Source organism: Oreochromis niloticus, linkage group LG17 (genome assembly GCF_001858045.2).
Source record: "Oreochromis niloticus isolate F11D_XX linkage group LG17, O_niloticus_UMD_NMBU, whole genome shotgun sequence".
Lineage (NCBI taxonomy): Eukaryota > Metazoa > Chordata > Actinopteri > Cichliformes > Cichlidae > Oreochromis > Oreochromis niloticus.
Window position 1 is genome coordinate 6,638,547 of NC_031981.2, and position 14,363 is coordinate 6,652,909.

Consider the following 14,363-nt stretch of genomic DNA (forward strand, 5'->3'; position numbering starts at 1 on the left):
AGGCCCCGCCAATTAGCCACCGGGAGTGAGCTGGTGCATACCTGAGCGCCCAGCCCCGGACACCAAGAACCACCAATGCACCAACCCCTGAGGGCATCAGTTACCAGCAGGGAGTGTGGTGAGGGGAGATAGGCCTCCACACTTGGAGGGCCTGGGAGTACCCAGGGAGGTGGAGTCTAAGACCCGACCTGACATATAGACACAGACAAACAGGCACACACAGACATAAACATGCTTTCCCACCCTCATGCACACATATACAAACACTCAGCACTCACCCAACGTAGGGACAGACATACATAGACATGTACACACAATCATACTCCCCAAACATACTCTATGCCCCGGGTCCAGGTGCCCTCGCCCCCAGAGGGGGAAACGGCACCCAGACCCAAGATATGTGACCCTTTCCCCCGGGGTGGAGGCAAGCAGACCGCCCCAGGCTCCGCAGCAGCAGGGAGGCCAATCGGACGGCCAACACCTCCTCCCAGCCCCCCCGCCCCGATGGCTAGTAGAGAACGGGGGTGTGTGAAGACCCCATACCTCCCTCCTCCCGCTCATGTGTAGTGTTGCTGCGTGTTGTTCTAAAGTGCATTTAAAACAAGGGAGGGCATGGTGCTGCTGCCAGAGAGCAGCAGGTGTTAGCACGGCCCCTCCCGAGAACCCTCAATGTCTACATGGATTTAAAATTGAGAGGTGGGCACCGGCGCCAGAGGTAGGGTTGAATACACAGACCGTCCTCTGGACGCCGTTAACGTGGTCACCCTCAAGGCCCTACATATGTGTGTGTGTGTGTTATGAGAGTGTGAATAATGTGGATGTCTAAGTTGTGAAATAAAATTGAGGCGCAGGTGGCCAGAAGGGGACAGAGGGGGGGGAATGCCTCCCCTGCACCCTGGTGACACACCCGCACCCCAAGGCCCTACCTGTGTGGGTGGGTGTGGTGGAGCGGGAAGAGGGAGGCAGCCGGGGATGGGGAGGAAAAGAAGGGAGGGGCAAAATGCCCCTCCTTAGGGCCAGCTCCCCGGCTGACCCCAGTAGGCACCCCCGTCCTCTAGTACCCACCAAGGCAAGGGAGCCCAGGCCCATCCAGACCGGGGCCTATGGCAGCAGCACCGCTAAGCCCTACAGGACCTGGGGAAGCCCACCCCACCCCACCGCAGAGGAAACTATACCCACCCCAACATTCAATCATCTCCAGACTACACAAGACAACAGACACCCAGGTTAGGTTTATTCTCCACCTCTCCTGTGTCTTTCCCCCACCTGCAGAGAGGACTTCTGCTAGGATGGAATAACCTCCCTGCCAGTTGAAGAGTCCCCCAGTTAGGCCGATGCACCAGAGGCCTCCTGCGCCAGGGCTGAGCCCCCGTGCACCCACCCGCCCACAACCTCGGCGACACACCAACCAGGACCGAAGCCCCAAGGCCCAGCCAGAGCCCCATCACAGAGACGAAGCACCCCCGAACCCCAAGCCCCCCGCCTGCCCCGGATCCACTCAGGGGCAGCCAGGCTACCAGGCCAGTAACCTACGTCCGCCAGTACAAACCATCCCCAGCCCCGCTGCACGCAGCCACGAGGAGAACACCCGCTAAGAGCGACCAGAGCCACTCACCAGGTTATGACCACAACCCCCTGCGTTGAGCCCTCCAGGGATAACGTCTCTAGGGGTTCTCCTGGCGCCCTAAGCCCGTCGCAACCTCCACATCAACCACAATAGCGAAGGTAGGACCAAACCATGACCCCCCACCCCACTAGGTGATGAAGCCGATCAAAGGAGCCCAAAGGGATTGATCAAATGTGGTGGCAGAGGCTGTATCAAGACTAATGTGATCTATTAAATGGTTTTTATATTGATTAGAATTAAGATTATTTTTATTTTTCCAGTTAAGGAGGACCGTTTTCTTGGCAATGCATAGGGCTGTAAAAACAATGTGGGCTGTGTTTATTTCTGCAGTGACCTCATCCAAGTTGCTCAGCAAGCACACTAAAGGGGAGGCTGGAATGTTACATTTCAGACACTTTGATAAGTCTTCACATATCTCACGCCAAAACTTCTGCACTGGTGGACAGAACCAAAGGGCGTGGATGTAATTGTCTGGTGTATCGCCTTGACAGTGTGAGCAGTTGTTGGAAGATGTAAAGCCCATCTTGAACATCCGATGACCAGTATAGTGCACTCTATGTAGTATTTTGTATTGAATTAATTGCAGACTGGGATTTTTAATCAATTTAAAGGTTTTTAAGCATACCTGAGACCAGAAGTTTTGGTCTAAGCTTACCGATAAATCTGCTTCCCACTTTGCAATAGGAAGTGATATTGATTCATCTGTTTTAGAAAGCATTCTGTATATTTTAGATAATAATTTGGGGGATTTAAGAGTAAGAAAGTGTACCGCACTTGGTGGCGTTTGTAATTCAGCTTGACTGAGGTTAAATCTCTTTTTTACTATGGATTTAATTTGTTGATATTCTAAAAATCTTTTCTTGTTGTCTCAGTTTCTTTTGTCTTCTGCTGCTGTAGCTTGCTTTGAGTTTTTCCTGACAACACACATGTTCGAGTTAATCTCTCTATCCTAGTCTCTTGAACCAGTCTAACTATTATCTGCTGACCTCTGGCACTCATTGAATATTTTCACATTTTGTGTTGCTTTTTAGATCTCTTATAAACCCCAGAGATAGTTGTATGGAAAAATCCTAGCAGATCAGCAGTTTCTGAAATAATCAGACCAGATTGTCTGGCACCAACAACCATTTTACATTCAAAGTCACTTTAATCACTTTTCCTTGAACTTCAGCTGGCCGTCTTAACCATTAAATGCATTAAGTTCCTGCTTTGTAATTAGTCGACGACATACACTGTGAGCATTTTCACAGGTGTACCTAACATAGTCGCCAGTAAGTGTAATGTAAATGAATACTTGTAAATAAATACTTTATCTTAGAGTAATATTGTAAAGGGGAAATGATGGTGCTATTTTTTATACAAACCCATTAATAACTTCACCATTTGCTGCTCTGCTACATTATACTGCACAAACTCCAGATAATATTGCAAACAAACTGAACAAACAGTGTGATGTGATGATCTAAATATCCATAAAGCATCTTTTTCTACATGAAGTTCTGACACAGAAAAGTCCCTAAGGCCTCAAACACCCTCCTTAAAATAAACTGCCCTCGATGTGTGTTTATGATAAAGAAAGTACTGTATGTGCACAATTCAGGCGCCAATTACAGTGTGTGTATGTGTGTGTGTGAATCGGGGGGAATGTGGCTTGTGGTGTAAAGTACATCGATTGAGCAACAACATTTGAGATATGCTGTTAAAAAAAAGTGTAGTTTGACACATTTGGTGTCTTTGACAGCTTTAATTCTTGACTTTCATTTAAAGTTTCATGGGCCTGAACAATGTTGGATCTACTTAGTTCCAAGAGTAAAGGTAATGACACTATCTAGTCTCTAATAAAAAAGAAGCTCGATGTCTGAGAAAAAGTGCCTGTCGTAGGCGTGCTATCCCATAGCTAAACTAAATCCATGAGGCCTTAATAGGTCAGATTACAGCCAATATATTGTACATGTATAAGCACACTTCCTGCAACTCATCTCGCAATATTATTTTTGGCATGAACACATCATATTCAGGATTGAGTTTCATCTCAAACCACTTGTTTGTTCCATTCCTATCCATTGCTTAGATTTGGTTCTTAGGACAAGGAGGAGCCAGTCTGTAATGAGCTCCCTTGAGAGACTGCAAAGACATGTCGTTTTTTTCATCACTGGTTTTAAGTGTGTGTGTGTTGAGGGGGGTTGGAGGGAAAATATGTTTAAGATTCCACAAAACTATGATCTGGAACAGTGAGCCCAGAGTGGCCCGCACTGGATATTGGGCTGCAGAGGCGAAGGGAGCGTCCAGCTTCCTTGGCAGGGAATAATGTCTCCATTCTGCTTGACAGTGACTCTTCATGACTGTTTCACATCGCTATAAAGAGGGGCTGTGGCCTGTCCATTTAGTCCATGTCAGCTGCTGCTTCTTCTTTTTTTGTTGAAAACAGTTCTATAAGTATTCATGAAAAACAGGAGTGACAGCGAGGGAGCAAATATGTGTGTGAGAAAGTGTGTATGTGAGAGAGCAAGACAGGAAGCAACCGGGGGCCCACTCTCAGCCACAAAGTAGTAGTAGTGACTAAAAAGATTCACTTTAAGAGGAAGTGAGTTACTGTTGTGTTTGTGTGTTTGGGTATAAAATTGTCTGTGTGTGCTAGAAACTTCAGACTAAATATGAATAACCTACAAACATGTATGCACATATTGCAGCTTGTGTGAATAAATTTGCACCGTTTATGTGATAAATGTGGTGAATTTCCTCCTCAGGGGAGCCCACGGTGGAAACCTTCGTGATCGTATGTTGTCTTACTTATGACCATATATGCTGTGTACAAGAAAACAGGCCATCTGTTGCTCAGGATATCATGAGCTCATGAAGCTTTAGGCTTCATTTTGGCAAGACTCACAGGTCTTATGATGGAACACACAATCCTCCCTCTGTAATGTTACTTTTCTATATAAAGGAATATAAATAAATGTAATATTTATATATAAATATTTTGAAATTGCTTTTCTGGGTCCCTGTCTGGTCCTCTTTTCTGTCTGAATTTGCATCGTTTAGGAGAAGAAAAGTGGTTCAGTCAGTTTTTCATAGCTATAGTTTGAACATGTTGTTCCTCGTGAAAGAAAACATCCCCATTAAAAAAATGGGGGTGAAGAAAGGTTGAAAATAGCTGACATACTTTTGAGGAAGTCTCTCAATTGGCACTTAATTGTGTTGCTCCATCTGGTGTTTTGTTGAAGCTACTGCAGCACAGTCTTATGAGAGTATAATACAAAATGTCAGCTTTTAACAGTTTGTACTCTTCAGCAGGCAGTTTGGACTTATAGCTCCCTCTACTGTTCATAACCTTTATCACACTTTAAGTAGGCAGTGGGGACAAAGAGAAAAGGAATGGAGAATATTAGATAGCATTTTTCCAATTTTCTTTTGTCCAATTTTGTCCCAGTTTTCTGTTTTTAACCTGACAGGAGTATGCTCTTCTATTGCTGTAAACCACACACAGATGCAGAGATGCACTTCTACATAACCTGTTGTAAGGAATGGTTATTTGAGTTACTTTTTTCCTGTCAGCTTGAAGCAGTCTGGCAGTTTTCCTGTGACCTCTGACACCAAAAAAGTATTTTCCATTTTCTGAAATACTCACTTAAGTGACCTCTCATCCCCATTCTGTTTGTTCAAGTCATGTAATAAATTGAGTTGCTGTCATGTGATTGCACTAATGAGCAATTGAAGGGGTATGAAGTCTCAGGTGAGTATATATATTGTATATGACAAGTTGAACAATTCTACTGTATTGCCAAAATTAAATACCAGTGCATTACTTTGCATTTGACCCAAATTCCTACTTTAAGTGCATTTAAGCTGGCATGGCTCTGTGTTATCTGTTATGACCCAGGTCATGATACTCTGTGGTACTATTTACTGTACAGTGCTGTGATAATGTAGTGGGTGGGACCAATGGGTGGGCACTGTACTGACAGGGAGGTCCATCAACATGTGTGTTGTCAGGAAAAACAGGCTTAACCGCGCCCACTGAATAATCAAAGCACAGTATGTACTGAAAGTGATAGGCTCCCAGCAGCCTACAGTACCAGCCTAAAATAGGTTTTATGGTTTGTTGTGTTCTGTTTTTTTTTCTTTTTTGCAAATTTTGGTCCTCATTTATCAGAGATTGTGAGACCTTACAATTCTAATAATAATTTGATATTGTTTAATTAGCATCAGAGGTCTTGAGCTCAAACTATCCTCTAGCTTCAGTCTCCTGGTAGCTTGTATTACAGGCACGCACCACCACACCTGGCAAGAAGCAGCCTCACTCACAGAGCTTTTAACTATTAATGTCATCACATCAGAGTAGTGTCCATCAATAATGGAAGTAATGGCAAAATGGCAAATAACGACTGATATGAGATTTCCTTAATTAGCAGAAGGACCTGTGTGTGTGTGTGTGTGTGTGTGTGTGTGTGTGTGTGTGTGTGTGTGTGTGAGTGATCATTTTGTTTATGCACTGTCAGATAAACAATAAAACATTCAAGAATTTGTAATAATCACATAAACAATAACAAACTCAGGACACTGATGGAAATCAAACTGCAGGAATTCTGTTTGGCTACACAAGCAATTTTACATTCATGAGGCAGACCACAAAGACTGAAGAAAACTGTAAACCGGAGGCTAACTTCTGAGGTTTTTCTCAGTTTTTTACAAATGTCTGTCTGAATTGTGTGACTTTGTGAAAGGTGTGACTTTGTCAGGTCTTCTAGAGTAAGATGAACCTGTCCTCCCATTAACCAGCACAGGTATTATCAACTCTGTAACCTCGGTAACAACAGCATAATATGACATAGGCAGCTGTCTGGAATTTGTCATTTTGCCAAACCTCATGAGCTACTGTGTCAGGATGGCCGAGCGGTCTAAGGCGCTGCGTTCAGGTCACAGTCTCCTATGGAGGCGTGGGTTCAAATCCCACTTCTGACAGCAAGTTTCTGACCACTGGCCTGTGTTATGAGACATTCAGATCTCAAATGCATTTTGTTAGAGTAACACTAAGAACAGTTGCACCCTGTTCATCTGAACAAGTCGGTTTCCCGCATTGAAAACACCTGATCACAGAAGTGAGCCCGCTCAGCCGTCTACATCTTCCACAGCACCTTTTGGTGATATTGATAATTCCACAGAGCTTCCTGTTTCATCTTAAGCCCTCAATACATGCCGCTGTTACAGATATGATATTATGGTTGGTGCTTAGAACTTTGATCTCATAAAAGCAGATCCCAATGTGTTTTGAAGTGAATTCAAAGTCCAAAGAGCTAACCATTACACCATGCGAGTCTGCCAAAATAATACCATTAAAAAATTAGCTGGAATGAAATCATAGGATTGTGCCGTTGGCTGGAAAACAAAATGAATCATATTAGCTTTAGTGGTTAACTTGCATTTTAATGGTAAAAAGCCGATCATGTAAATAAAAAAAAGAAGGTCAGCCCTGATTTTCCCAATAATGCTCAAATAACAATAAAGTTGCTCCAGTGATTTCAAATTTGCAGATTTGTGTAAAAGAAAGTGATTCTTCCAGTATGTGATAGTGCCTTTAATAAATAGTTAGCACAGTGACTATATGACTTCAGTGAATATACTAGTGACACAAAATTTATGATTCACTTTGTTGTACAGCAACTGTAGCATAGTGTCAATTACTACAAACCCCCCCAAAGTGGAGTTAAACCTGACACAACACCAGCATCTTTACTTGAACAGTGTCATACAAGGTACTTGCTGTCAGAAGTGGGATTTGAACCCATGCCTCCAGGGGAGACTGCGACCTGAACACAGCGCCTTAGACCACTCGGCCACCCTGACACATCTGCAGTCAGGGTTTCGTGAAGTTAAAAATTCAGGACAGCTGCCTATGCCATCTAAAATGTGCTGATCATGCTGTTGTTACAGAGGTTAAAGAATTGATAATACCTGTGGTGGTTAACAGGAGGACATGTTCATCTTACAGCAAACAGCAGAGAGATAAATGACACTTGACTCACAAACTCAGAGCTCACTAACTTTAGAACTCTGATCCCTGGACTCAGAATCCAAAGCGCTAACCATGACATCACTAGGAGTTAGCATTTAGTCTAACTTGTCCCTGGGGAAAGATTTCCTCCGTTCTTTAATAGACATTACAGATTTACAGCAGGGTGGGAAATAGCATGACCTGATTGGAACGGCCAGCAGGAGTATTTAGGGTGGAGGATGTAATTGCAGGTGGAGGTGGTGCTCAACACAAAGAGCTGGACAACCGGGTTGATGAGGCTGCTGTGTGATACAGAGACAGGTGTAATAATGGAGTAAGTAGTGTAAAAAGACTGGGTCTCACTGTGTTGCTCAGGCTACAACACAGGATTTATCCAAAGCTCAACCCCACTACTGAGCGAGAAGGGGATTTGAACTGCTCCGTGTCCAACCTGGGGCAGTGCACGCCTCTTTAGACGACCTGGTCGTCTCGGGCTCCCCCAGGAGCACCATATCAATATCGAACTTAGTGCGGACACCCGACCAGCATAGCCCACTGTATCTCAGAGGCTCTGAGCTCAAACGATCCTCCAGCCTTCTGCTACCTTGAATTACAGGCATGCACCACCGCACCTGGAAGAAACATCCTCACTTACAGAGCTTTTAACTTTCACTGTCATGTCACGTCATCCCATCTGACTAGTGCCCATCATCAGCCAAGATGCAATGCAGTAAAAATCTGGTCATTTCAAAAGAAAGGAAGTCAGCACTGATTTGATGGAATAATGCACAGTTATTTATGTTCCTGTTAATGCTAGAGGAGATGTGGAGCTCTGAGTCAGCCTAGCGCACTATACTCTGCACTCAGCTCTCCTCCACACAGTCTCATTTATAAGGTGCTTCACAATCCCAAACATTACAGCTGACAGCTGGATTTTGCCATTTAACAAAATCCAATTAATTTAACTAACATAAAACTCACTGCAGCAGCCAGGGGGCAGCACAAAAGTGAAACAGATTTGTAGCTTTAGTCTCCTTATATTCCACTATGTTATTGGTTCTGTTTCTACTTAGCCAACATAAACTAATGTAAGTCTATCAGCAGCAAGCATGAAGATGGTGCTAAATATGTTCTTAAAATTCCCACTTTTATCTCTTATTTCTTAAATCCAGCTTCACAGACAGTGTTACATCTGTGTCAGTTTTTGAGAGTTTTTGAGAGGGATCCATGATGTAAATTAGCCTTTACGCATGTAGTGTTTCATGTCCACTTTAAAAGGGAGCACTTTTGTCCATAGCGTAGCTGCACAAGCTAATGAATGACCTCTCTTTTGAACACAAAACAGCCTCACACAAAACAGGAGGGGTACTTCCAAAGTTTGGTTTTGTCCGTTCATTGATGGTAGTTTTGTGCCTGATGCAAAACGTTAGTATAACAGATATTTAACACATTGTTGTAGAGGTTAATCGTAGAACCAGTCTGAGGGGGCACAGTAGGGGATTTTATTTTCTATAGATATATTTTTCCCTCACAAGTTGCACTAAAATCTCTCCAACAGGGCTGCTGTTGGATCCATAACAGCCACTTTAGCCTGAGGCCCTAATGAATAACATGTGTTGCTGATTTTCTGTGTTGCCATCGACTAACTGAACAGCTGAGCGCTGATAGTAATGATGTTAGTGTCAATAAACTGAGCCTACTGAAGTCTCTATCTCCTGTACTTGCTCTCAAACTCCAAACTATACTCGCCATAGTCAAGTTTGTTTAGCAGCTCCATTCAGTGCTCCACACCTCTGTGCTTGATCTCTCATCCTCAGGTTATGTCACATTCCAGGCAACATGTTGGGACAGAAAGCGCACCTGAAACTAACAAGAAAGTGATTTTATGCCCTCCCTTTGGACCTAGCTGCAGATTAGCATGATTTTCCTTGAGATGAGGGACGACTTCTGCGTTTCTTCTTGGAAAATTCAGAGTGTTTGTGAAACACAGCCTTGTTTTCCTCCTCTGGCCTTCTACTGTAAATTTAGGATAAACAAGCTCTCCTCCCCCTGCTGTGATGACACTGATGGAAACACATCAGGAGCTGATAAGTGTGTAACCACACCTGTATCCTCCCCTCAAATCTCCCATCCGCAGCTTCATTTTCATACTTCCTGCTGGGTGCTTTTTCACCTTTTGTTGTCTTTTCTCTCATATTCGGTCCCGCAGTGCCAGTCTCACCGCCTCTCCAACCCAGTTCTCCCTCTCTTTGTCACTGGTTGTCGATCAACCAGTCAGTGACATGTGGAATTTTTCATCACCTCGCCCCGGGGGCACCATGCTGCCGTGCCTGTGTATCGTGCTGCTTTTTTTTTTCCAGTCCTGCCTTTTCTCTCTCTCTCTCTCTCACTCATGCACACTCATTCTCTCCCCGCAGTATTATTCTGAGTCAGCCAGTGGCAAGCTATGGTTTGTTGTTTGCGGTCAACCCAGCTGTATGGGGTAGTAGTAGCTGTCAGTGACTGATCAGCTCTCCATGGCCTATCGTCCCTCCAGCTCTGGCTCCTACACTGTGGTTATCATCCCGCTCAAGACCAGCCTGTGCAGCGTGGACGCACTTCGCTTCTACCTATGGGTGAGGATAGAGATGGTATTTGTGTGTGTGTGTCTGTACTTACATCATCTGTTTTGTCTCCCTGTTTTTTTCAGCAGTTTTATGAATGATCAGACTGTTGTATACTAAACATGCTTTTGATGTGTTTATGGCCTCTTCTGTCTCCGGGGAAGTGTCACTAGTTTGGTACATTTGGCCCAGCTGCAATAACCTGACTTTTCCCATTTCTCTGGAATGTAACATCCATCATTTCTGTGTTTACTTTGACTCATTTTGGACAAGCGAGTATGCTATTTTTTTATTTTATAGTATTCTTATAAAGAGACAAGTTTATCTAGGCTAAATGGCAGCATATTTCACTAGTAAGCTGAACCGGTACAAGCTACAAGCTACAGGCTACAAGGAACGAGTGCCAAGAAACACAAACAACTAAAGTGCAGGGACATAAATGTCAGAAATCTTATCTGTTGATCAGGACTGAGATTGTTAAACAATTCTTTTCATTAATCTTTGAACAGACAGCGAACAATGCAAAAACAAGTGTAGTCTAACAGACAAAAACGTTTTTAAACCTTTTAGGCAAATTTAAAGAGGTGAAAAACTTCCAATGCGCTCTAAAGGAGAAGCAAATTTTACATTTTTAAGTCTTCGTGTCTGCATAAAGCTAATTCAGTGTCACACGAGATATCCTCAGTTCATTCTTTGATTGCAGTGTGAGACAAAGGCAATTTTAATAGTATGCTTAACATGATATCTGCACATTTTTTGCTGCTGTCTGAGGTTTTATTACGTTTATTCTGTTTTGTGTTAAACTCAACTGGTATATACCATGCGTCTATAGTCCTGCACAACACCCTGACACAATCAATCAAACTATTTCTGCCACTGATTCAGATTCAGCACTTAAAATTCAGCACTTTTAAAGCTGGAGTTTTGCAAAAGAGGATTTTGTGGTTTCTAAGCGCCTCCTTAGATTGCTTGGCGCAGTATTACCCAAGTTACTTGCCAGGCTCAGGCTCAGGGCTCTCTACTCTCACTGTCAGTCAGGTTTTTCGTGTGTCATGCTGTAATAACATCCAACTTTTGGCATCTGTGAAAAAGGGTTTTTTTTTTTTGTATGATTTGCCTCAGGCAATCACTGCTTGCAGTACTGAAACAGTGAATTAACAATTCATTAAGGCTTGACTGTTATTGAATTCCAGCACACAGCTAGACTTGCTTCAAAGCACACAAGTGTGTCTCAACACACCATTGGGGAACGGCTTTGTTAATTGAAAAGACATATTTTGGATTCATATAATGATGATGCACCACCCTCTGTTCAGTTGCGATGCTACTCCGCTGCATGTGCTGCAAACAGTGCTGAGATAAATGTTGGAGCTGCTCTGCTGAATAAAATATGTGAAGACAGCATTTCTAAACTATCCTATTATTGCATTATTAACATTTAAGAAAAAAAGGTTTACACTTATGAGCCAAATAATAAGTAACAAACTCCTGCAACCCATGTCAAATGACCTAATTAACAAAACGATTGACTATTGAAATAGTTTGTAGTTAGTTATTACAGCTATAGTCTTGATGGTGTACCCTGCAACACACTACAACCATCAGAAAATCACACCAGGCATCAAAAATAAGATCAGCCTGATATCTGTGCAGTGATATCAGTCACCATTCAACCGATAATTTAAAAGAAAGTGAAGAACAAGAACTATATTTTAAACAGTGCTTCAATTATATTTTTATCCATGAGAGAGAAGTTTAGTAGGTGCTACCAAGGGGCAAACTCCAGAGCTGAAAAAGTGGCAAAAACTGCACTTCCTGTAGCTGCCACTTGAGGCTGGCACCAAAATGAAGTTAATCTCCACAGACTCATATATTGAAAGGTTGAAATTTAGAGATTAAAAAGCATATTTACTGTCTGGTACAAAATAGGGTTTGGGCCTGTGTGGATGGTTTTCTCTTTTTAATAACTCACCTGCCTGTATAATTGGCTTGTTAGTCTCAGCATTAATTGGCTCAATTAATATATTCCTGCACCCAAACAGTTTGTGAATGCAGCTTTCTGACCAAACTAGCTAGAGTTAGCTTGATAAATTAGGGCTCCACCCTTTCTTCCATATATGGCAGCTGAGTCCAAAACCATTGGAGGACGTCATGGTGATTACTTTAATCCTTGATACTGTCTGTGGAAGTGCCATGATATGTTGCAGTTGTTCTCTTGTGGTAGGGAAACTGAGGAAACAGAGAAAACTATAGAGCAAATGTGCATGAGCATGTTTTCTCACTAACAGATAACCAGCTCAGTGGTTGGTTTTGCAAATTATGAAAACAGCAGGACTGTATATGCTTTCTCATTTCTTTTTTCTTTTTTTAAATGTAGTCTTTGTTTGTGATAACAGTAAGCCGACTCAATGTGACAAACTTGTAGATAATATTAAACCTGATCTCATTTTTCTCAAGGCTCTCAGAGAGTTGAATGTTTTCATAATGTACATTTTTGGTTAACTATCATAACTGAATCATATGTGGCAAACTGATAACATAAGGTTGACAGCCATGGATTAAGAGGTTATGGTAGCAATATTCAGATTAAGAGCATGTCTCATTAATACTTCTAGCTTTTAAAATTTGTTTTCCATTTGAACAGCAAACTCACTCACTGTGTGTTTTTCAGAGAAGTTGAATTTTCACGTAAATGTGATGCACGTTGTATGTATAAAGTGCGTGTGTTGAGTCGTGTTGCGTTCAGTCATTTCTATCTTTGCTGTATTCGGGGTAGCGTGACTCTACAGTCATCCCAGTGACACATTCCCACATGTCAAGCTCGATCTTCACAGCTTCCTGTTGGAGGTTCAGCTAAACCAGTTTTCTGTTAGCAGTAAATCTACTAACGATCAGCAGCCGACCCAGAATAAATTTAGACTGTTAACTTTAAAATAGAGAATAGAGTCAGTTCATCTACTTAAACCACATGAGTTTCTAATGTTATTCTTTTCTGCCTCACTGTCGTTGAGATTACAGTGACTCTAATGTTCTGAAGTCATGAATCTCCACCGCCACATGTCATGTTTCTCTGGGGGTTTTTAACACTGTGTTGAAACACTTTGTTTCAGCCTATTTAAAGAGCCTGTAACCCCGATGAGCATAGACAAAAGAGCTAAAGGCCACCTGCTGCTTAGTGTTGCCTGGTACACAGTGCCTCAGGGCCTCTGGTTTACATGCTTCTATACATGAGACTGAAGGTCAAACATGTTAGCCTAGTACACAGGGACATACCAAAACTGGTTCTATCATATAACTCAGCACAAATCCAAAGTTTTCCATTTCATTTGGCTTCTTTGTGTTTCAGATTAAACGGTTGAAGGATCTGGAGAAGGAGAAGGACGCTCTGTGGTCTGGTCTGGAGATTCTGGAGAAGGCTCGGCTCTGGTATCTCCAGCGGCTGGAGGAGAACAGGGCTTGGCAGGATAGCATCGAGAGCAGAAGTGGGTTTGTCTCCAGAAATGAGGATGGAGCAGAGGTACAGAGAAGGGCCTCTTTGATTTTACTGACATGAGGCTGTCATGTTTAATAACGATGGATGATTACAGTCTTAACTTCCTTCTGACTTCGAAAAGGCTTGTAATTGTAACACTTCGTATGGTGGTATAAAAGCAACATGAATCACAACTGGCTGCCTTATTGTCGAGGATGAAGGATGGAAGTTGCATCACGCCTTACCATAAATTTTAGCATGCACAGCGTCCAAGTTTAGTGGTCAATATCTGAAAATATGTGCAAGAGTTCAGCCTCATTCCTAAACGACAAACATTTCCTGTAATGACATCATTTTAGGCATCTATTTCATTTTCATCTGTTAGTGAGAGCATTCCTCACCAATCATGAAGATGAGACTTATGCTTGGCATCCATTCGGGTGTTTCTAAGCCCACTAACAGTTCTGTGTGCCTGTCCTCAGGCTCGCTCCTGCCTCCTCAGGTCTCGTATCCAGCGGGTGAACGGTTCGCTGGGCTCTGTGATGAGTGAGCCCAACGCCATGACCAGCAGCAACCCCTCTCTGCTTGAAGCAGTGGCAGACAGTGACCTCCGGTGGCACAACTCAGTACTGACTCAGGTAAAGAAACAACCCTCAGGGAGGTGGGAGA

The 14,363-nt window shown here is 43.0% G+C and overlaps 1 protein-coding gene and 2 non-coding genes across 4 annotated transcripts in view; 2 read left to right on the forward strand and 1 right to left on the reverse strand.

The window, feature by feature from the left end:
- sapcd1 (suppressor APC domain containing 1) overlaps nucleotides 1-14,363 on the forward strand; it is a 28,286-nt gene that overhangs the window by 10,850 nt on the left and 3,073 nt on the right. The window contains exons 1-3 of one of the 2 annotated variants that reach the window (XM_003450715.5): nucleotides 9,361-10,234; nucleotides 13,569-13,739; nucleotides 14,177-14,332. In XM_003450715.5, the coding sequence (XP_003450763.1) occupies nucleotides 10,136-10,234; nucleotides 13,569-13,739; nucleotides 14,177-14,332 (426 nt within the window). In that variant the 5' untranslated portion in view covers nucleotides 9,361-10,135. Of the gene's footprint in view, nucleotides 1-9,360; nucleotides 10,235-13,568; nucleotides 13,740-14,176; nucleotides 14,333-14,363 lie in introns of those variants that run through there. The other variant, XM_025899903.1, reaches the window with a different exon arrangement.
- Nucleotides 6,507-6,589, forward strand: trnal-cag (transfer RNA leucine (anticodon CAG)). Its single transcript has one exon. It is a non-coding gene; the product is annotated as a tRNA-Leu (tRNA).
- trnal-cag (transfer RNA leucine (anticodon CAG)) lies at nucleotides 7,389-7,471 on the reverse strand. Its single transcript has one exon. It is a non-coding gene; the product is annotated as a tRNA-Leu (tRNA).